This window comes from Melampsora larici-populina (assembly GCF_000204055.1).
Source record: "Melampsora larici-populina 98AG31 unplaced genomic scaffold MELLAscaffold_71, whole genome shotgun sequence".
Classification (NCBI taxonomy): domain Eukaryota; kingdom Fungi; phylum Basidiomycota; class Pucciniomycetes; order Pucciniales; family Melampsoraceae; genus Melampsora; species Melampsora laricis-populina.
The window spans coordinates 283,807-308,579 of NW_006768835.1; the positions used below are offsets into that span (position 1 = coordinate 283,807).

Here is a 24,773-nt window from a genome sequence, read left to right on the forward strand (position 1 = left end):
GTGCGTTGCTCAGCAGCACGGAGCGCACACGCCCAGAGTATTAGGTTAGCATTGCCCCTAATTCATTGGTCATGGCGCTATCATCAAACTCTAAGTAAGTCATCAACTGTGCCATCAAATCCAGTGCTTGCTTTGAAGTCAGTTGCTCTACAGGAACATCTACGGCAGTTGAATCAGATGATGCAACATTTTTGGGAGTGGTTTCTTCTTGACTCTGGAGCAAGAGCTCCCATTTATTTTGGAGTTTGCCATCAGGGTTGAGTATCTCTTCTAAAGACATTTGGTAAGTCTATAAAGTAGATTGTCGGATGAAGAGAAGAGAAACTTGTACAATTTTACTACACAAAGTGCTTCTGGAACTTTTCCACGAAAGTTCCAGAACAAATTTTCCAGAAAGCCAGAAAGCCAGAACACGTTCTGGCTTTCTGGACTTTGATCAAATCTCCACAATGCCAATCTAACTCCCACATCCACCATCACAACATGCCTGACGATACTCCCCCTTCAAGCACCCCACCAACGTCCCCACACCAGATACCACAGCCAATCTTAACCCCTCTTACTTTCCAACTTCATCCGTCCACAATCCAGTACTATCCATCCTTTGGTTTAAACACAACTTCACCAAACTACTACCCAAACCAAATTCCTTCGACATATCCCCCGGGAATTGTTCAACAAGGCTCTTTCGGATCTTCACTTAATTCGATCACATCCCTTCCCCAACCTGCCTCGCAACCAGTAGAGTTCACCATGACTCGATCAAAGAATCCTAAGAAGCCTAATGCAAGAGGTGGGAAGTCGCAATCATCAACATCTCGTAAGAGTCGAGCAACAACCAGTAAGCCCCTGCAATCACCATCAAGTGGAAAGCCGCAAAAAAAAGGAAAGAAGGGTGAAAAAGGAGGTGAAGACGGACCTTGTAGAAAGCCACCGGTGAAGTGGGAAGATCAGAAGAACAAAAAGGGCGAGAGTGCCATCAGCATTCTCTTGAATTGGCTTACAACGTATGAAAATTGGACTCGGTATAAATCACATACTTCCTACAAGTCCACTACTCTAGAGTCAATTACTTCCTACTTAGTTGAGAACGGAATTCATGACCGTAATGAAAAGATTGTGGCAACTAAGGCGAGTAGTTAACTTTTTCATTACTTTTTCAGATAGTTTTTCTACAACGCAAATTGATCGGACAACACATCTTCAGATCAGTAATCTCGAGTCACAGTTTAATGATGCTCAGAGATGGATAGATCAGTCTGGTCAAGGTGCAATGAATCATCTCAAAGCCGAGAAGCAGAAGAACGGGTGGGAAGATGAGGATCCGGCTTACATTGCGAGAAAGAAGGTCTTAGTCAATTGTAAGTATCTTCTAAATCTTGCTCAATGTTTCACTACACTGAGAAACCTTTGATACAGCTTACATTGAGGCTAGATGCAGATACTACTGGCAATTAGCGCCTGTCATGGGTACACGAGACAAGGCTACTAGGCTTGCAAGTGGCAACAGTGCACACCCGGACAATCCGGACAACTCTTTAGACTGCTTGGGGTTAACCGAAATTGAAACACAACTACATAACGATGTAGATTTAGATCAATCACATTGTAGCTTGCCAGACCTCCGAAATGACAATGAACACTCGGAAGCATCGAATGAAGAGTACCACCGTCTCCACCATCAAGCAGACAACAACCACGATAGCCATGATGTTTCTAATGAAGAGATGAGGCGTCTTATTTATGATGATATGCTGGAAGGTTTGTAGATCTACGATTTTTGTTGGCAAATATAGCACGCTGAATCCATACATTATCATGATGTAGCTTCTCCAACCAATTCTATCCCCAAAAATTCGGTTAATCAGACCCCCAAATCACCAATTAATCCTACCCGAAAAGGTTCTGTTCCGAAATCGGCCACAAAACTATCAGTCACAAAAATCAATAAACGTAAGGCGAGTGGGGAGTCTCAAGTGAAGGAGTTACTTACCCAAAACACTGACACGGTCAAGTCATCCATCACCAAGCTCGAAGATAGTTTAATCCAATCCAGTCTGAAATCCGACAGCCTTGGCAATGCAATCCAAGACTTAGCTAAGATTCTGAAGCCCAAAGACGACCCAAGATCATTGTTATCAAATGAAGATCAACTTAAACAGGCCAAGTTAGATGCAGAATTACACAGTTTGAAGGTCGAGTCAGCTAAATTAGATGTCAAACGCACAAAACAGGCTATGGATATGGATTATAGAATTGCAAGAGGGAAATTCATTGCTCAAGTCATGGCCAATAACCACTTGACTCTTGAGCAGGCCAAGGAAGTTGCTGCTGAAGTCTTTCCAAGTATGGTAGGTTTCTATTGAATGTATGAATCTTCATATAAACAAAAGTTATTGATTCTATTTTGTGCTCCTCAGGATTCTGACAAAAACCAATCTTGATGCAAGAGGCTGTCAGTGAAATTAACAAATATCGATGTCGTTTCAGTTCCTTTTTTTTTCTTCTGAAATCGATTCATACACATATCAATTCAGATAGCTGTCGATCTTGTTCATGATCCATTTGTCCATTTTAACCCTTTTTTTTCATCAAATAAAACTTTTCATATTAAGCTAGCAACTCTGATTTGAATTATGTACTGTTGGTGAATGGATCAAAATTTGATATCGTTCAAAAACTAGCAGGCTCTTCCATTTTCCAAAATGTTTTAGGTTCTTCCAAATTCTTTTTCCTATTAATGGTTTCGCATGCAAAAAAAACCAAATGTTCTCAAGCAAGATTCCATTGAGATGAACTTTCTTTGCATTTTGTGAAATTCAATAGGCTGATTTCTTGTGCCACAAGATAAGATGCATCATATCTGATTGATCCAAATCAAGCAGTAAGTAATACGAGTTAGTTCATTAAATATGTGTCATAAAATATGGAATGATATACTCGATTTGACTACTTAATTCTAATCGATCGGAAGAATCGATTAGAATCAAGTCGATCGGAAGACTCGATTAGAATCAAGTCAATCGGAAGAATTGATTAGAATCAAGTAGGACATCCTTCTTAGTCCGAATCCAAAAATGAAAACCTACAATGATGATCATTTTTTGAAACAAGTGGTGATCAATCAAATCTCCCAATCAATCAGATTCAAACAAGATAGACTTTTGGGATACTTGCAAGTCTATCTTATCAAATATCCTAAGATATCTTAGAGGTGAGACTCGCGAGTGATGAGAAGGTGAAAATATACTTGTTGTGCAATGAATTCCTTAATCGATTCTCCCAATGGATTAGAATCTAATCAAAGAAACCTCTAACACTCATAAATAGAACTTATGTATCATTCAAAAATCAAATTTGCGGGCGGATTCATTTCAAAGAGTAAACAGTAAAAATCTAAAAACAAATTTGTTAATGAGGAACACAAAATCCTAATTTGAAAGGAATGTTAACAAAAAACCCTTATGAAGCCCTGTTGGCTATGAAATCCTCAAATAGAGCCTTCCGTCGGGTGTCATCGCAGTTTGTGGATGCACCTGTTAACAAAAAACCCTTATGAAGCCCTGTTGGCTATGAAATCCTCAAATAGAGCCTTCCGTCGGGTGTCATCTCGCGCAGTTTGTGGATGCACCTCATCTTCGTAAAGGGGTGCGTTTGGAGGTGCTCTCCTTTGTCTAGCTGTGTGGAGTAGCCCTTCTTCCACTGTACCAAACTCGTAATGCCATCGGTCATCGTTGCTTGTTGTGTAATTGTGAAGTATTATACAGACTCGGATCCAAACGTTCGCTCGCTGGGCACTACGACGGCCAGTGATCAAGATCCGTAGCTCCTTCAACGACTGAAAATGACCTTTGAGCATCCCGATGCTCTGTTTGATTATAACTCGTATTTTACTAAGCTCTTGATTGAAGGCCTCTTGATGGGTTTGAAGACGTTGACCAGGTGCTCGTTTGAAAGGTGTGATGACACTCTGTGATGTTGTGTAGCCAGAATCAGCCAAAAGATATTCGTCTTCAGAAATGAAATCACTCGGGTTACGATAAAGCTGAGAAAACAATGTCAGCATAGAGATTGGCTTTCATGAGAGAAGACACTTACCTCGGACGACATATAAGCCCTTTGATCGTGAGCCGATCCACACCAACCAAGCTTGTAATACCTGAAAATCTTATTAACATCACATACTAACATGACATTAAATGCGTAGAACTGTTTGCGTGTCCAGTAATCCTCTGGGTTCCGAACCGGTGCAAAAGCAAGGGGAACCAGAGTGCCATCCATGAAAGCAATGCAGTCTTTGAAATGACTATCTCGTATCTTTGTCTTCAGATCACGGCGATCCTCGACGTTTGGCCAGTTGACCCATTCGTTTTCAATTTGAAGAATCGCATACATACAGCGGTTAGTCCAATTATGGACACTTCCCTCTATAAAGAGACAGAATCTGGATTAGTTTTTTGATGATAAGAAAAAGAAAAGGCACTCACCTGATATGTGAAATGTGTAAGCAAGATGTGAGATATCCCCCCCGTTTCCTGAGGTTCCCAGGTTTGCTAGAGCGACCAAAAGCTGCCATGCTACAGGAGCCTGTTTGTTATCGGACCGGTTCTGAAAAACATGACAATCCTGAATCCGTGTGACTAAGTTCCAAAATTGTTCATGAGTCATTCGAGCCTATTCAACAAACAGAATAAAAATAAAAGTCACAAAGTCATTAGTTTGGAGGCTGTGTGATTGGTTTAAAAAACAAGTTTGACCCAAATGACTCACAATAGCCAAGAAAGGATCGCCACCTTCAGCAAGTCTTTGAGGAAATGCAACATTTGGTATTCCTTTACGTTGTCGTGATGATCGGTCATGCACATAGCGAGTGGACTGTAAGATCTTGAGGGCTTCCTCGAGTTGGCCTATCTCACTTTCAACAACTTTTTGTAGACGACGACCAAGCAGCACAAGTTTGATAGAATCTGTCCTTGCTAAATGAAACTCCAAGGCACCAAGCAAAACAACTAATAGTGGCCTCCTTGCCCCCAACTCATCCACAGGATCTTCATCGTTATCCGCTGCTTGTTGGTTGATATGTGAATTTTGGTTGATGATGATTGCTTGAAGACATCGAATTATGAAAAGGCTTTCAGCATCCCTAATCTTCTTGAAGGCAAGAGTAGCTACTCGGATATTTGATGTTTGTTTCATTTCATCAATTGCCGTATGTACGTAGTGTTTGAGTCGTTTGCGGTGTCCTTTCCGGGGCATAGTGTGGTGTATGAGGACGGAGGCGTAAGCTGGGAGTGAGGTAAAGAACTGAAGCAGTATTCAGAGTTGTATCACGCAGTCTTGTGGAACCTAGGGGCAAAGGGTATTCAAATAGTTCTTTTTTCCACGAGCCCACAAAGCCAGAACACAGCCAAAATTTTCTTTTGTGGCTTCGTGGAAAATCGTTCTGGAACTTTCGTGGAAAAGTTCCAGAACCACTTTGTGTAGGACAAATAGCAAAGTGTACAACTAGGGACTCAATCTCTATCCGTGACATGTCTAACCCGTCTTTCACTCGTTGTTACATATGTTATAGGATCATAACAGTATCCCCCTTTTTACGCCCAATATTCCTCTTGCAAGATCTGTGTTCCTCCCACGGGCAGCATTAAAAAACCCAGAGGGAAAAAGCTTGCCCTCTCACTTACGCCGTGTCCTTTTGTACTTCTCTGCCGCCTTTGGAAATCTTGTGTCGAAGTCTTGTAGTAATTCGGCGCAATTCTTCAAATTGACTCGAGGTTCCCATGAATTATGCTCCGGTCCAAATCCTTTCCAACTAACTAAGTATTCCATCTTGTTGAATTTCTTACGGCAGTCTAATATCTCCATCATCTCCCATTCCTCTGTATTGTTAATGATGATTGGTTGTGGTTCAGTTGTGCGTCGTTCCTCCACCGTGTCCGGTTCGTGTTTCCTAAGTAATGAAACGTGAAACACAGGGCGGATGCCTCTCATAGAAACAGGTAACATCAGTTTATAAGCAGATCGTGATATTTTTTCAATGATGCTAAAAGGACCCATCCATCTGTGATCCAACTTTGGGCTCGGTCTAGTAGTTGACAAAGCTTTACTGTTCAGCCATACTTGATCACCCACGTTCCACTCGGGTGTTGTTCTTATGCCTTTGTCGAATTGTGCTTTCATCTCTTGCTGTGCAACGTTTAAACATTCAGTCAGTTTGGATTGTACTTCATTCAATTGTTGCAATCTATTTTCAACATTTGGGATGCATTGGTCACTAGATGGTACTCCACCAAAATTAGGATTAAACCCGTAATTCGCTTTAAAAGGTGAAACCCCTGTAGAAGCGTGGTCTTTATTGTTGTAAGAAAATTCCGCGATTGGTAGTAGTGATTCCCAATTGTCCTGTCGATAGTTGACGAAGTGTCGTAGATATTGCTCAATAGCCTTGTTCACGATTTCTGTCTGACCGTTGTGGTGATCTATTTATGATATTAAGCAAAAAAATTAATCATCTTTACTTTACCAGTTTATTAGCAAACTTCAATATAGCAGAGAATTCGAAATTCAGGTTTTCAGATCAATTGAAGCTCTTAGAGGCTTATGTATACTTATTAGCTCATTATTATGTCATCTTATTTCAAAATTATTATTAAGATCAACATAGTTTACTTACAAAGTTATTACAAAAAGACAGAAAAAGAAAAGATAAGAAAAATTCGAAAATATAGGTGTAAAAGTTGGAAAATGGTTTTTAGCTTATTTATAATTAAGTTATGGGTTTTATAAGGTTAGAATATGAAAGAACAACAGTTTATTATACAGGAACAATCTTAATATTCAAGGTTGATAAGGGGAAACAGAGGTTATTAGCAGAAAGGTACTTTTTCGAAGTTGGTAAACAAGGGTTAGGCGTGTAGTTTACATATGTAATGGTGGTAGTGATGGAATTTAAGGTTGCCAAGAGGATTTTCCGGGATTTTTAAGGTTATAGAAGATGATGTAATATTACATGAGCAAGGAAAAGGGAGTAGCAGCTGTGAAAAGTGAAGAATATAGGTGAAAATCGTCGAAAATGGAGGTTTTCAGCTAATTACATATGTCAAATGACGTCAGAATAAGTTGGTAGATGGCTCATTCAACGCAGAGAAGTGGATTACATAATGTACAACCTTTGAATCATTAGTAACGGAGGTGTATGTAAAAAGTTATAAGGGAAATAAGAAATTGGTGTGAATCTCGAATTTACAGTCACAAGACACATGTAACACCAAAAACCTTAACTTCACAACTCAATATCTTACTCATCACTCATCAGAAGTAGGTCTTATAGGTGTCAGAAATGATCAGTAACACGTGGGCTACAAGATGCACTTTAGTAATCAAAAATTGGAGCACTCTGAAAAAATTTGTAATCTCAAAAATTGGGTTTCAGCTAGTTTACAAGGAAAAAATCACCTGTATTCATCTTAAGAAGTGCTGTACATTACATCATTGCGTCATTGATCACTTTTGGCTGTGAAAATTACATCATACATTAGTAACAAGATCATTACATTGCGTCATTACATGGTTTTTAGGGTTATTTAGGCGGATTTGATTGGTTTTTGAGGCTGTTGACTGTTGTAAAGATTGTTACATGTGGATATAAGTACTCCTTGATGATTTTGGGATTGTAGCGCCCTTTTCTGCATCTTATACCTTTGTTGTAGTGTTATAAATCATCATTTATTTACTATATTTGTACTAAGATCACTTAAATCCGCCCCTTCAAAAGCAAGGAGAAATATATTTACGTGTGTTAAAGACTACAAGTCTAATTGGGAATAATACTTACAACAGTATTGCTAGTAATAAACATAGTGTGTGACTTTTTTGCGCTTAAAATCTGGGAATAATACTTAACAACAGTATTGCTTTATTTCTCTGGTGCCTTTTATCCTTTTCTCTGTTATCACAAAGTGGTCAGCAAGTGCCCTTGTGCTGGTTTCTTTGAAGAAGGCAGTCTTTAGGCAACTTCTACTATATTACACGTAGTAGATTATCCCTTCTTAGGTGTTGTAAAGCTCTTGTTGAGCTTTAAATACTACACCGTCTGTGCGTGGGTGGAATGCTGTAGATGGATGTAAGCGTATTCCAAGTCTCTTGTCCAACTCCTTTGTTATCTGAGATATGAAAATACTCCCTCTATCAGATGTGATAGTCCTCGGTGTTCCATGTAGCCGCCATACGAATCTGACCATCAAGTCTGCTAGGTCTTCGGCCGACATTGCCTCGTTACACGGGATGAAATGACTTATCTTGGTCAATCTATCCACGACGGTCAGGATACTGTCCTTTCCGTTGGATATCGGTAGTTTAGTGATTAAGTCATAGCTAATGTCGAGCCACGGGCCGGTTGGTATGGGAAGCGGTTCCAGGGATCCGAAAGGTTTTTGTGTCGTTGCCTTGCTTCTCAGACAAGAGTCACAGCCGCCGACATACCTATTAACGTACGCCTTTTGTGACGGCCATACGAAACTGCGACGTATCAGGTTCAGCGTTTTAGACCTACCTGGGTGGCCTGCCAACAAGCTATCGTGGCGGCTTCTGAGTATTTTGTACTTGATGTCATTGTCGTCGGGTACTTCAATGCGGCCATGATTGTACAAAATCCCGTCTTTTACCTTATAAGATACCACCGCTTTCTTTATGCTGGAAGATATTGGGTTTTCGGCAGCCTGAATCAGTTCTTGTAGTCTAGAGTCCTTGAGTGTTGATTCCCTAATCAAAGTGATTAACGCTTGGTCGTTGAGCGTCGGTTCTTCTAATAGGTGCTCGTCCATTGTGATGTCTGATACTCCCAACACGTCCACTTCGAACCAATGTTCGGCGTTGTTGAGTTTCACATCTTCACTTTCGAAGAAGGATTCCGTAGTAGCAATTTCGGTGAAAGTGTCGGGTCCGATGTTCTCAGGTCTCAAGAGTCGTCCGAAAGTGAGCTTTTCCGCCTGGTCAGGTTCTAAATCCGGTCGTCTCGAAAGCGCGTCAGGTTTAGTTGCATGCCTTCCAGGTCTGAATTTAATTTGGAAATCAAAACATCCAAGCGTCTCAGCCCATCTAGCCTGACGTCTGGTGAGTTGCTTAGTAGTCATGAACGTCTCTAAGTTTCGATGGTCAGTGTAGACTATGACGTCTAATCGGTTTGGGTTACCTTCCAGGTAATGTCGCCATTCTTTAAACGATGCTACGATCGCTAAGAGCTCCTTATCAAATATTTCATAATTCCGCTCTGCTTGTACCAGGGATCGTGAAAGATATGCTACGGGATGTAGCTCGTTGTCGTCGTCACTGCGTTGAGATAAGACCGCCCCAAGGGCAAAATCAGAACAATCACATTCCAATACAAATGGTTTGTATGGATCAGCAATCTTCAATATAGGAGCTGATGTGAATGCCGTCTTCAATGCTACAAATGCCTTGTCGCACTTGTCATCCCAGTTATATGGGGTATTGTCTTTAGTCAAGTTGTGAAGAGGTCTAGTCGTCTTGGAGAATTGATGTATGAACCTTCTGTAAAAATTAGCGAATCCAATGAAACGCTGGAGTTCGTTGACGCTCCGGGGCGCTGGCCACTCAGCAACGGCTTTGACTGTAGTCGGGTCCATTCGGATCTTATTGCGAGATATAATTAATCCTAAGTACTCAACTTCTGATCGTGAGAATTCACCCTTTTCCGGTTTGAGCCATAGTTGTTGTTTATCTAGGATGTCCAAGACTTGCAAGACAGATTCTTGATGTTTCATTCCCTTCTTTGTATATACCATGATATCATCCAAAAAGGCCGCTGTGTCTTTACCAATGTGTGCGCGTAAGATGTCCTGTATGAAGTACTGGAAATAGCCGGGTGCTCCCGTTGGGCCGAATGGCATTGTCAACAGTGCGAACTGGCCCGCTTTGCAGATGAAAGCAAGGATCTCTTCATAGCCTTCAGCTACGCGTAGATTTCCATATGCGTTCCGCATGTCTAGTTTAGTGAATTCGTCAGCGTCCAGTAGACTATCCACTAGGTCCATCGTTAACGGTAATGGATATTTGTTTTTGACCGTTAATGTGTTCAACTTGCGATAGTCAAAACAGGGTCTCAAGTTCCCGTCTTTTTTTCCAGTGAATAATACTGGCGCCGCCCACGGTGAAGTCGTGCGTCGTATCGTGCCGTTGGCAAGGCCCGCGTTGATCATTTCATCTAAAGCGGCGTTTTCAGCTGGCGAGAGCGGGATGATGCGGCTAGCTTGGGGTTGCGCGTCTTTGATCAGTTCGACTTTGAAGTCGTACTTCCGTCGGGGAGGTAAGCATTGAGCTTTTGACTTCTGAAACATATGAAGGTACCTGTGATACATTGTCGGTACTAAGTCCTCTACGGTTTTAGTCAGTTGGTTCTTCTTCTCGTCTGCTGCGAGTCGTGCTGAGGTGGACCAGGAAGTATTTGCGGCGTCGACTGCTACCGTTAGGCTGTCATTCAAGGGAGAATTTTGCTTGCTAGCTGTTTCGGGTAAAGCATGAGAGTGTAAGATATCGAACTCATGTTGCGGGGGCGTTAGTGTACTTGAAAAAATACACGCCCCCTTGTCATCATTCCTAGTGTGCCCTGTGGGCTCCTCCGTTGGACCTGCAGGGGTTTGTGGCGGACGTGACGAGGCTGGATTAACAGCCGCAACCTGATTCGTCTCTGGTGTGGTTTTGGTGACTGATAAGCCTACTGTTGTAATGGCGTCGTCTTGCGTCGTACTGTCTATAAATTCGGGCGGCGTGGGTGTGTCTAACTGTTGTTGTAGTAGGGGAAAAAGCTTGTCTTCCGCTTCTAACAATGACAGTGATTTAAAAGAAATACAAGACTCACTCTGCGGGGATGCTAATGTACTAGTATTAGTACACATCCCCTCGTCACGGTACCTAGCGTCCCTCCAAAGTTCCGTCCTGGGACCCAAAGAGGGGTTTGTCGGCGTTGACGACTCCACATCAGTGAAGGCAGTGAAAACTTCAGCAACATCTATGTTGCCGGTCTTCCAGTCGATTTTCCGGTGGTTTGCTCGAATCCAGGGCATTCCAAGAATGCCATCATAGGTGTTCTTGAGGCTCGTGATGATGAAATTGGTTGGGTATGAGTCAATTCGTGTGAAGATTTGGCTTTGGATCCGTTAAAACCGGTGATATCTCTTGATGTGCTCACTCCGTGTCGTAACAGGTCTCTCTCTGAGGCAAAGGCTTCCCCCAAAAAATTGTGAGTGGCACCTGAGTCAATCAAGAGTCGGGCGGTGGGTCTAAAAAATGGTGTGGCGCGAGGTCTTTGGGTCAAGGAAAGTGAAGCTGTCAGAAACAAACGTGGATCACTGTTATTGCAAGGTACAACTCCACTCGCTCCTATTCCTATTGAATCATCCAAAGCCTCTAAGCTCAAGCTAGGCACAACCTTCAGGCTTGAGCGCCTCCATTTTTTGAAATATCACTACGACTGCCACCCTCCATTTGATCTCCAATCACACTCTCCTTCCCACTCATGGCTGCTAATTTGATTTCCAGCTCGGCAACTCTAGCACGATAATCCACCCTTCCTTTCCCTTTCCTCTCACCGCTTTTGGTCGGGCAGTCACTAGCAATGTGGCCTTGTTTTGCACAATGAAAGCATGATCCGGTTCGTAGACGTCGAGCACGCTTGTCAGAAGAGAGTCGGGTGTAAGAGGACGAAATGTCCATAGCATTCGGGTCACGTGCGGGAGTGGCCGTGTGCATGGTTGTGTCGGCTACTCCGTGAAGCTTGTTATCCAATCTGATGGCTAAGTTTGAAATTTGTTCTACTGAAGTAAACTCCTCCTGATTCAATACCATAGCAACTCTAATATCACGTTTCAGTCCCTGTTCGAACTGGCTAATCAGTGTAGGTACCTCCCAACCGGTATTCGTGGCGTGCATGTTAAACTCATAAGTGTAAGCTGCGACCGTTGTCTTTTGAGATAATGACCGTATCACCTTCTCCGCCTTAGACTTCTTTTCCGTGTTGAAATACATGGCTTTAAAGTTGTTAACAAAATGCTCGAAAGTCACTGTCGCAGATTTGGCATCGTCAAGTAGTTCGTGCATCAATGGCTGGGCCCATGCGCTGGCGGTGCCCGTCAGGTACGACAACGCAAATACCACCTTGCTACGATCGGTGGTAAAAAGGTGGGGGTGTGCCAGCACGTAAAGCTGGACTTGGCTTGCAAAAACCTCCGCAGGGCTACCACGGGTACCGTCAAATTTGTCTGGGGTCGAGACTTTAGGCCCCTTAGGGGTATGCGCCACTTCAGGCTGAGTTGGCATGGGTGCCGCTGGTTGGGCAGCAGGTGGTTGGTGAGTATGGCCTGCTTCGATCGCCGCCAAACGTTCTTCGGCCTGCCGGCTTCGCGCCTCAGCTTGCTCTCGTAAGTTACGTTCTCCTGCTAAAGCATTCTGCAGCTCGGCGATCTGACGTTGGATATCTTCCATTTTGCCTTTAGTGAGCTCGGTGACAGGTAACGATGGATCTACGTCGACAAAGGGGGTTTCAGTCTCAGAGTCACTGTCCGGATCGTCGGCACTGGGGGTTCTGTACGAAGGAGACGTGGTCGGTTGTGGAGTGCGGGGTTCTGGTGAGTTGAATCTGCAAGGTTCTGGTTCAATCAATCTTGTTCTGGGTAAATCTAATCTATCTAATTTTAATTCTGACTAATCTACTGAATCTTGGTCCTGAAATAGTCCGCTGGTATTCGTGGTGAATCTTCTTCTGCAGACACAAGGTTTCAATCTCAATCAAACAAAGTTTTCTAATCTAATATCGGTAATGTGGTGTATTCTGTTTCTTCTCGATTCCTCGGCGCTCATCGAAATAAGTAGATCCGACAATATGTTAAGGCCAGTACTGGGGTCTGGGACGAGGGTCAAGGATCTGGTGACAAGTCTATAAAGTAGATTGTCGGATGAAGAGAAGAGAAACTTGTACAATAGCAACGTGTACAACTAGGGACTCAATCTCTATCGGTGACATGTCTAACCCGTCTTTCACTCGTCGTTACATATGTTATAGGATCATAACAGGGAAACAGCTCCAATGTCTTCAAGAAGTTGGACATTGGCCTGAAACTCAATCTCTGCTTTGCCTCCATTAGGGTAAATGCTTGGACCCAAAGGAAGTCTTACAAATCAAAGGATGTGATATCATATTAGCTCCTGAATCAAAACGAGCTAAATTACATACCCCTTATGATGTGATTCTAAAATACCTGTATGCTACCAGCAGTGTCTGATGGTTTGTGAAGTGACTGCATTCCAAGCCTTCACAACCATACACATTGCTGTGATTTAATCAATCCAGTAGATCTTGCTAGTTACTGAGGTCCCCGCAACAAAGAGACAAATTGCACGTCCTATGAAGCAATGTTTGTAATTCAACTTCAGGCTCTTGATGATACCCGCATTGAGGGGCTGGACATGAAGTGTGAGGTTGGGAGCAAAGAACTCAACTTGGATGTGAGTGAGGCCTTTGTTGGGTAATGTGTGACCTTCAAGTTTATCAAGCCATAGAAGGATTTGACAATCTTGAGCGGCAAAGGTCAGGTTAAGTCCTAATCACCAGTGTTGGAAGATTGTGTGCTTCATCCACGCCTTCTCATCATCGTAGTATATAAACCCATGCTCCCAACCAACCTTTCAATTGAAGCATTGAGGACGTTCAGCGTGACCAATGAAAAGGGGCTCAACCTTCTCCAAACCATCAGCATTGACGGTTAAGCCAACAGTCAAGCAGTCCTTCTTTGACTTCAATCCATGCGCAGATCCTGTTGACAAGCCTTGATCTGGTGGAATTTTGAAATAAATAAAGACCAAGAGATATGTGAGAAAAGCTCATGAGAATGTCTCAGATCTGATGATACAAATGTACACATAGAAAAGACCAGTCTCATCCATCTTGAAGATGTCTCTCAATGCATAATTGTTATTGATCAATGCAACTTACTGGACCTCTTGAGCATCCATATTGGGATCCAAAGCCGCACCTTCACCATGCTGTACTGAAGCTCAAAGACCGTGTCGCGCCTTGAAGCGATCCAGCCATTCATTTGAAAGCTTTAGCCAATCCAAGCTGGGCATGTTGTGGAGGCAAGCAAAATCCTTCCACTTCTCTTGGATTGTATCACCATTGATTACACTACAAAAGTTTTCCATTTGTCTAAGGCAATCAAAAAATACAAATATAGGTGACACAAATTTGATTCCAGAAATCTCATCAATTATTCTCAAAGCAAAATTATTCCCCTAGGGAAAATGTAAAATATTTTTAGTTTTAAGGCATTTGCAAGGATTGCTTGACTGAACCATTCACTCAAAAGCTTCTCCACTTCAGGGTGTTGAATTTCACACCCTTGCTTCATGGATGGATGATGTTCTGTAGCCTTCTTTTGGAGTTTGGCTTCATCTTTTTTTCACAAAGACAGAAGTGGCTGTTTGATGCGTAGATGAGGGAATATGCAGGCAAAGTGGATGGCAATTTGAGACTGGTTGTGGCCGTGAGCATTGTGCCAGTTGAGAACCATGATCTTCTCGGATATGGTGGCTTGAGCTTTGGATTGAGCATTTGCAGAGTTCTTTTTACGACAACCAATCTTGGGTTTGGTGATGGTGCTGTTTGGTGATGGAGGAGCTTGAGCTACATTATAAAGGGCGGCTTCTGATAGTGTTTGAGTTGATTGAGATGGTGTGAATGGTGACGCTAAGGAACTATGTTTATGTACATGGTTGCCACATAGTTGCCTGTACATAGTGTTTCTGTACTATATAAGCCCCCCCAAAAGTATTGTTTTGAATGGCAGTTTTTGTTGTTGTGTGCTCTTCTGATACACAATAACTATCATGGCCAATCAATATCCACCACCACCAAACCTCAACTTGAACGGTTGCAAACAGAGCAGACAATCTATGGGTACTCTCTTGAGCAAGCGTAAGTGTGTTCATTTGCCATTGGTCAACACGACACATGAGATTACAAGGATAGAAAGTATGTGGGGCCCTCAAAGCTATATATCTTGGGGTCCAAATATACTTTTTTTCCCTGCCAAAAAAAACAAAAAAAGTATATATGACAACTACATATGAACTATATACATGTACATATGTAGCTTTGATTACTGTTTTTGGCACCGCTCTAGTGTTTATCACCACATCCTGAACAACTGCATTGTAATTCTTTTGTGAGTTGAAGCGTATCCTGCTCTAAGCCTAACCCTCAAACCCCTGACCCAATACACCTCAACAGTTTTAACCAATTCTTTCTCCTTGAGTCTTGTCAGAAGTTCAGTGTGCTCATTACAAATAGTTGTCCTGATGGAGAGCAATTACAAATTTCCAATTGATGATGCCAAATGATACTCATTTTGTGGTTTCTTTAAACCTATGACTTTTCTTACTCACATGATTTTGTGTATTGTAGTTTCTGATCAGTTGATCTCTCAGTTCTTATCATAGTATAGATAACCCATGTGAATTGATCACAATAAGATTTTAGTGATTCATCAAGATAAATGATAAATTAGTTTGTCTACTGTAAAGACATGTTCACAATTACCTCAATGTAACATTCAATAAGATTCCCCAATTTGTAATTTTAACTCTTCAAATTGCACGGACTCAATTCCACTTGAAGATAACATCAATTGTGTTGGAGCTAGATTCATCAACTTGAATATCAGTTGGGGTTTGATCTTCTTTCAGCTCTTGTTCTACAAGTTCAGGTCCACCTGGCGCCATTGACGTTCTCAATAGACAAAAGAATCTGAATTTGATTAATGGACCTTCAGTATCATATCACAGAGAGAACATTTGAAAAATAGGGTTGAAGAACCTACTTGGCATAGTCTGATGTACCTGTTACTCGAAGTCCTCTTCAATCAGGATAACAAAACCCTTCTGAAGCTAACACACAGGCTGCATCCCATTTGCCATTCAATGAACTTGTACCCTCATGCCTAGGAATATAATTAGCCAGACAAACTACAGAATCTTTGAGTTCAGCAATGGTTTTGTAGAGAGAATAAGAGTAGTTTATTGATGATGTGCAATTACCTTGGTCTCGCGTTTGGTTATAGTAGATATAGCATGATTGATCAATCTTATGAAAGCTGACGCTGGTATATCAGGTTGCGAGGATCTTTCAAGAGCCAATTCATTCAACTATCTGTCCCTTGCAGTTGGGAATGTGGAAAAGGCCAAACATTAAAGATAAAGATCAAATTAAGTGATGAAAAACCATTGACACGTTTTAGAGAAAATTACAAACCAGTTGAGTGATTGTATTCCAATCCAATTTTTCAACTCATTGTAACTTCGTTTTGATGTAATTAATTTAGTGGCTTCAAGTCTTGCAATCGATTTTTTGATTCAATTCAGTTTCTCTTCAATCGGTACACGTGGAACTGCTGCTTTTGTTTGTAACCGTTCTGGTTTTGCAAATGTGGTTTGCTCAATTGGATTTTCATATGTTGTATTGGCGATTGTAGAAAGTGATGTAGTATGAGGTCAAGACTGGATTGTTCGCACAAGGACCAAGTTTGATTAGCTATCAACACTGGAAAAGAAAAGTTAATTAGAAGAAGACTTACAAAGAAGGTGGGATCAAGATAATTGGATGGGTTGAGCCGAAGAAAATAAGTCTTGTTGGCAAGTCGCTGAGAGATTTGCAAGATAAAGAGTAGGGGTTTGTTCTATAAATCTGGGATTTTTACAGATTCTTCTGAATTGCCTAGTCGAGATGATTGATTGATAGTATGAAGAGCTTGTAAAGATGTATAAGTAGTTACTAACTCATGTTGATGATCGTGTAGGTCTGGGATAAGATTAGATCCGTGTGAATAGGAACCAATGGAGTCGCAAGATTGAGAGGACCAAATTCAAAATGGTAAAATTTAGTGAGAATATATTAAGAGAGGATTGCTAATGAGGAACCAACCTGCAAGATCAAACAAGTGAGTCAAGTTGACTTAAAGTTAAATTGCAAAATGTAACAATGCATCATTCCACCAATCCAGACGAGAATTCCAAGAGCTTTCAGGAACTGTAGCAAACAAGTGACCACTCAAAAGACCGTCCAAGACCTGCATAGTGATTTCACCAACTGGAGGTTAGGTACAGTATAATGTATTGAAGATTTGTTGAGTTGCTGTTGAAACCCAATCTTAGTATAGGCATTGGCGAACGCCCAGATAAAGTTACAATCTTGAGGTTTGAGTCTGGATTCTAGACAGTAAATGTTGAAAAAGCCTTTGATCACATGGTAGTTGATGGAAGAGAGTTGATGGGACAATGGTCTGGATCAGAAAATTCAGCCATCATGGGGAGCATTATTATCAAAAGTCAGAAACATTGACTGCTCAAAACTGTCAAATTTTCAAGCGGGGAAAGGAGTTTTGTCAGGTTTTGTTCAAATTGATGGTTCTCCATTAATATTTATGATGATGATGATTAAAATTTTCAGAAGCCAGAACATGACCACATTCAGACTCAGGCCAGGGGCACTTCTGACAAAAACACACCAAAAGGCACCCAATAGTACTATAGTGGGTTTGTCCGGGTTCTGGTTAGCAAGATCAAATGCTTATGATTAGTTGAATAATAAATTGCACCATTATTAGATAGAAAATACCAGAATCACACATAAAACTCATGTTAAAAGCTGGGACAAGCAGAATCAAAAATCCCCCAACTCAATTTTGGTCTGAAAAACCTCAAAAAACCCTCAAGAGACAACCCTTGTGGGGAAAAAGGTTTTATTTACCAAAAAAGCTCGCTAATGCACCCAGTGGATAGATCATAGGCATGGTCCTGATGCTAAACAAGGCAAGCTGGTCCGCCTTTCAAAACAAGGATGTGCCCCCAGCCTGCATTCAGACTTGATTATGTTTAATCAAATCAAGATGATTGGTTGACCACCAGAAGAGAAATTCACTTTTAGAGAAATGAAGTTGATGTTGAGTCAACCCAATTTGGGTGAAGTCAAATTATTGTCAACATTAATCAAATAATGTAACCATGGGCACCAGGTATTTTATATCAATATCATCATTTATTGTCAGGACCAACATATTCATAGAGTTGGCGTTCATTTGCAGTTGTGTCATGTTGCAGTAACAAACTCATTTTTTAAGCAAGTTGCATTTTGTAGTGTTCAAGCATCCTGCACACATCCCTCATATTTGCTATCACAAGTTTTGATTGACTCTGATTTATTGGCAGATTTCCCCACTTTGCTCGTCTGTGTAGCCTAAGCAACTACACCTATATCTGATTTTTGATATGTTCTATTGTTGTGTTGTCATAGGCAGCTTTTTTGGATTTGGATTACTTCAAAACTATCCTATAATGTCAAGCCACATGGAGAGTGTTATATACGGAATGCGAGACGTTCCAAAGTGACAATGCGAAATTTCAAAAATCAAAAATCACAATCCCCGGGTGCGAAATTCAAAAATCAAAGACAAAACTCTAGAAAATACTCAAATACAGGGATAAAACCCCTGTACCGGAGTAAAAATCATGGCATAAACACATTTTTGCCCAAATTTCCAGTGGTCGACACCGTTTTCATTGCATTGTCACCTTTCGACAAAAAGTACCAGCAACCCCAAGAACAAAAAATCAAAAACATAAAATACAGTTCTCAAACTGTACAACTCAAACACCAATGTTAGATTCTACCGCAGCCAAAAACCACATGTTGGCCAACTATCTACAAGCTCAGTCTCACAGGTATCAACACCTCCGACCGGAGACATTCTACCATCTGTCTCAAGAGCTTCAAAGTACCTGCTTCCTGTCTCGCTCTCCTCCAAAACCCTCTTCCACCATCATCAATCCTCTTTGATTGCCCTTGATCTTCTCCAATCATTGTCAACCGTCCTTGATCTCCCTCAATCTTCATTATCCGTCCTCAATCTTCATCTTTCTTCGTCAACCGTCTTTGATCTTCCTCAATCTTCGTCAACTGGCCTCGATCATCATCAATCTTTGTCAACTGTCCTTGATCTTCTTCTTTCTTCGTCATCCGTCCTCAATCTTCATCTTTCTTTGTCAACTGTCCTCAATCTTCCTCGATCATCTTCTTTCTTTGTCAACTGTCCTTGATCATCTTCTTTCTTCGTCAACCGTCCTCGATCTTCCTCAATCTTCCTCAATCTTTGTCAACCGTCTTCAATCTTCCTCAATCTTCGTCAACCGTCTTCAATCTTCTTCTTTCTTTGTCAACCGTCCTCGATCTTCCTCAATCTTCCTCAATCTTTGTCAACTGTCCTCAATCTTCCTCTTTCTTCGTCAAACATCCTCAATCTTCCTCTTTCTTTGTCAACCATCCTCGATCTTCCTCAATCTTCTTCTTTCTTTGTCAACCGTCCTCGATCTTCTTATTTCTTCGTCATCCGTCCTCGATCTTCTTATTTCTTTGTCAACTGTCCTCGATCTTCTCTTCTTTGACCGTCCTCATCAAATCACCTTCAGTCTCCATCACCAACTACACACCAACATGCCAGCAAAAATATCTGATGAAATCTTGCGACCCCTCGTTGAAGAAGCTGTGGCTAACAACTGGCCAGCACAAACAGTATGCGACACTGTTTGGCGACGGCACAACATCCGAGTCTGTGTAAGAACTGTTAGAAGACGAATCAAAGAATGGGACTTGAAACAACAAGGAAATTATGATGTGGAGGTTGTAAAGGATGCAGTAATAGATAATTACAAACAATCTCTTAACCAAAAGCGAGCTCTCATTTCCCTTAAAAACGAACACAACATCATCATCAGCCGGTCAACTTTAGCTCGACTTGAGAAGCAACTCAATCTTCACCGCCAAAAAGATGATCTTGACATGGGGGTAGTAACTTATGCCACCGTATGTAACAAGATTGAAGAACTTCAGATTGAATATGGAAATGTACTTGGAATCAAGAGTGTCAAGAAGATGCTAGCTCAGGAACACGAGGTTCACATCCACCGGCAAGTGTTTGGGCCTTCTTGATTCCATTTGCTCTGATGCTAATTACATTTGAAATCCTCTTTGAGATAGTGATGTTATTGCGGCTATGATGAAGGCAATGGACCCAGATGCTGTCAGAATGAGAGCTGCTCATAAACTCAAGCAACGGGAATACTATGCGGGCGGTCCCAATGAGGTTTGGGCTGCCGATGGACATGACAAGTTGATCAACTTTGGAATCGGTATATATGGATTCATTGATTGCTGGTCTCAAAAGATTTTGGGACTTCATGCTCATGTCACCAACAGCGACCCCCGCCATGTTGACTTGTGGTATCTGGGCCTTGTCAAGAAACAAGGTGGCATTCCCAAAAAGCTCACCACGGATTGAGGAACCGAGACTGTTCCTCTTGCTGGACATCAACTTTATTTTGGAGAAACTTACGGTTCCAGAGCTCCAGACTGGCCTTATCATCAATATGTCCTGTCCCCTCGTAACCAAAAGATTGAGTGCTTCTGGGACAAAATGACTTGTGGACTGACTGGAAATATCAAAGCTAAAATTCAAGAGCGCATTGATCAAGATTTATATAATGACAATGATCCAATGTCTAGGTGAAGCTCCTTTTTTTTAATTGGTGATTCCATGCTGAAATCTTTGTTATTGCTTTTCAGGACCTTGTTTCTCCACCTATTTATCCCCGTCTTTCAACGAGCTCTGGACAAATGGGTCAAGTTTTACAATGGTTTCTGCAGACGACACGACAAGCGGTCGAAATTACCTACTGGATGTTCTGCAGACTACTGCTACAAAAACCCCGTTGACGAATTTGGTGGGATTGAATACCTCATACCTGTCCCAGGTGAAGCGGTGGATGCTATCCTTGCTGATGATTACCCGGAGCAAGAACACTTGTGGAGCACAACCCCTGAGCGGTTTTCCCCGGTGGTTGATCAAGTCATGGAAGAAGTTGGAATTGTGAGCGGTGATTTGGACATTGGAAATTTTTGGGGTTGTTTTGATGTTGTATTAGCAAGATTGAAAGATTTGTCTTGGAGTAACACTCCCTTTGCCCGTGTTGAAGGTCATGATTCTATGGTTTTGGAAAACTGAGTATTCTATCTCACTATTACTGCATCTCTGTCTTGTAAACTTTGTAATGGTCAATAGTATGGATTGTTGTGAGCAAAGTAAACACACTACAAGATACGATACTCTTGTTTTCGGAAGAAGAACAAAAAGGACAGAAGAGAAGTTAGAAGGAACATGTGGTGAAAAGTTGTAATACAAATTCTACATATATTGTTGGACTGATTCATGGAACCCTTGAGCATCTAGGCATATTCTGCATAGCATGCATTCACATTGCCTATATCCTCCAAGACATCCATTTTGTGCCGTGGGTTGATGCAATCTTTAAGTTGATCCTTGGGAACCGACAATGCAATTACTTTTCTTGCTAGGGAAGCTTTCTTTTTCTGTACCTGAAGGGCGAACAAAAAGGTTTGCACCTCATGGTGAGTATGCTGCTTTCTTGACACCAGAGCAATTGACTCACATTGAATAGGTGCTGTTCAACCGATTCCCCTGCAACCACATGATACACCTTCACAGGGTGGGTCTGGCCTATTCGATGCACTGCAAACATTAATCAACTTCCCCAAGTGGGCAGGAAAAAATGATTGGGAGTATCATTTGTCATAAAATGATCTATCACTCCACACCTGATCCATAACACCCACACTACATATGTGTAGCAGGCTCAGTGAATTGGTGTTTATCATGTACATACAGTTCTGCTCAGTTATCTGCTCAGCAGGATGAGTTATTCATATGTAATACATGCTGTAACTTTTTTCAGATTGACAAAAGCATTCAAAAGATGGACTACATACACTGACTCAATGTTTTGGTGTAATCTCATCAACTCAACTGCATGTAATACCCTTTCTGTTACTAAGAGATAGCTTCAAAAATATTGCCTGAGCAGCTACAGAATTATATGTAGTGAATTCTTGGGACAATTTTTTCCAAGTCAAAAAAGTTACATGTGGTATAACATGTGATTTATATATTCTGATGGGCAAAAAACTGAGCAGACCTGTATGTACATGATAGAAAACTATTTACTTAGCGTACTGCACATATGTAGTGTGGGTGTTGAGGCTCAGGTGAGCGGTATTGGATCTTTTTATGACAAACTGTACTATTAATCAATTTCCTCTTCCAATGTGGGGAAGTTGAATGATGTTCACAGTGATGTAGACGGTCAATTGCTTGTTGCACAATCTGCGGATTCCAATGGGCATCCTAATGATATTCCTTTTAGCTAAATGTTAAGACAGTATATGGATAATTGATAACATTCTCACCATCAGGTAGACCTCATCAGCACATGTCATATTCAAGCCAACACCTCCAGCTTCGATAGATACTATAAAGGCCTCAATCTGGATGTTGGTCTGGAATCTGGTGAGTTGCCATGTTCTCTGCTGAGTTGTCATTCCACCGTGCAAGGACCCACTTGAAATGCCGTGACAATCCAATGCAATCATGATCCTGTGGGTTGATCAGGTGAGCGTACAGGACAAATGATATTCAAGAGAAAAAAATATTTACCACTCCATGAAACACCTCCATTGTGTATAGATAACAGTCTTCTTGGATAGACCTTTATGCAAAAGGCCCTGCTTCTTTTTGAGCTGGGAAACCAAGAATGTAAGCTTGCTGCTCAGTGACCAGTCCTCCAGGTAGGCTGGCCTGGCCTCCGCAGTCAATTCCCTCACGTCAGGCACCATGATTCCTAGCTCCTCCTCCATCTCCGTAATCTTGATCTGATTGAACTCTTGTTCTTGTTTGAATAAAAGAGGGTGATTGCACGTCATCCTGAGATTGCTCAATTGTCTGAAATATTCACCTTGTTTATGTTGGATTTGAGAGCTAACCCCAAATTCCCAAATAAATCTTTCATAATGTTGCTGATATACTTGTTTCACTTGAGGATGCATGTCCAATAAGATGGTCTCATGATATATTGGAGGTAAATCACGTAGGTGGCTAGCTTTTGTCCGCCTCAGCATAAAGTATCTTAGTAACTGGTTGAGTGTGTCCAAATTTCCTTGATGAACAGGCAGAGTGATTTGACGGTACCATACAGAGTCTTGGTGAAATGGCTTGATGCGCAGAAATTTGAAGAGCATGTGCAAGTCTCCAATTCGGTTATGGAGTGGAGTTCCAGTGAGACAGAGCCGGTTGACTGATTCCACAGAGGTGAGGACTGAATGGGAGCTGGTATCATTACGGATTATACTGGGACCAGTAGAGGGTCAGCTTGGTAAATGTTAACTTGGCAAAAGTAGTTGATACTCACTGAGCTTCATCAATGACCACTCTGTACCACCTGGTTGTAAAAGGGAGGCGGGTTAATCCAGCAAGCCGGTAGTCATATAAAAGTGTGTTGGGGGTTGTAAGGATGATGTCAGCTGAGTGGATATCACGTAGAGGTAGTTTGACTCTGTCTATGCCATGCCAGCGCATAATTTTCAAACTGTTTTTCTTAGTGTGTTTTTCGACTTCATTTTCCCAGTTATCCATGAGACTAGTAGGACAGATCAACAGAGTGGTGTGAGATGGACGTAGGTGATTGTTTGCGTGGTTGAGATCTGATGCTGAATCCTGATGTTTGAATTGTCTTGATGCTTCCAGTGTGGTAGCAATCAAAGAAATAGTTTGAATAGTTTTACCAAGTCCCATGTCATCCGCTAGAATTGATGCCCTAGGGCTGACTGGTCTGGTTTGTGTGTCAGTCACAATAAATTCTTCACCACAGAGACGGTGACTCCACCGGCTGAAGGGTGGCATTGATTTGTAAAACCAAAGGGAGTGATAAGTTGTTGAATCTGGATTTTCGCGGTCTATCAAAAAGGCCAGGCCTTGCTTCTGATGTGGTTGTAGCTGAGAAGTAACTATCGCCGAAGGATTGACTGGCTGAAGATCTGAACCACATGAAATGGACGCAAGCGTTGTGACCTCTTCCCTGGACAACACATGATCAGGAAATGCTGAGGCCCAGTTGGGAGTGGTCTGTGCTTCTAGATCCACCAGAGGGATAAGTTGATGTTCTTGAGGCTTGTAATGAGGAGGACGGTGGAGGTTGATTTTGAAGTGTCTGACTGTCTGGACAATGCTTCCTTCGTACCACTTTGGGATGAATATAAGTACATTGACTTGCAATTGAGTTGCATCATGCCCATCAAATTCTACAATAGCAGTGTTGACACTCGAGCGGATGAGAACTGGATGACTGGGGTCAAATATTGTACTAGGTTTCCATCCGCCAGCAGGTAGAGCTTTATATATACGAGGAGTTGTCCCAAGCAGCTTAAAGAAACAACTATCAACACCGGTAGGGACATACCCCAATGAAATACCAGTTGGAAGATATAAACTGATCTCTGGTGTGATATTGGTGTGAGCAGAGACCTTCAGGAACACAGGTGACTGATGGGGATGTTCCAATTTGGCCGCAGTGGAAGTAGGTGATGCCACGTTGAAAGATATCATCCCAGCACATACTGGTTGGCTTAAATTTTGTTGAGGTGTGACAAACATGATGACGAAATGAAGATGAAGAGGATAAAAATTGGTAGATTGGAATGAGGGACAATATACTTTGAGGGCATGAAGCTCACTTTATATGAGCTCAAATGTGCTGTGCGGATTTACACAATTTACCTCATAATCAAGGATCTCACAGATCCACGC

At 41.7% G+C, this 24,773-nt stretch overlaps 2 protein-coding genes across 2 annotated transcripts; both read right to left on the bottom strand.

Annotated features, from left to right (window-relative positions):
* Window positions 1-22,319: 22,319 nt before the first annotated feature.
* On the bottom strand, window positions 22,320-22,828 carry MELLADRAFT_94703 (uncharacterized protein; the record flags this gene model as incomplete). Its single annotated transcript, XM_007417313.1, has 3 exons — window positions 22,320-22,331; window positions 22,382-22,568; window positions 22,629-22,828. The coding sequence occupies 3 exons, from the start codon at window positions 22,826-22,828 to the stop codon at window positions 22,320-22,322; spliced, it is 399 nt and encodes a 132-aa protein (XP_007417375.1).
* Window positions 22,829-22,987: 159 nt separating this feature from the next.
* On the bottom strand, window positions 22,988-23,777 carry MELLADRAFT_28777 (uncharacterized protein; the record flags this gene model as incomplete). Its single annotated transcript, XM_007417283.1, has 3 exons — window positions 22,988-23,318; window positions 23,380-23,398; window positions 23,507-23,777. Coding segments are annotated over 3 exons (621 nt in total), but the record flags the coding sequence as incomplete, so codon positions are not given.
* Window positions 23,778-24,773: the final 996 nt, after the last annotated feature.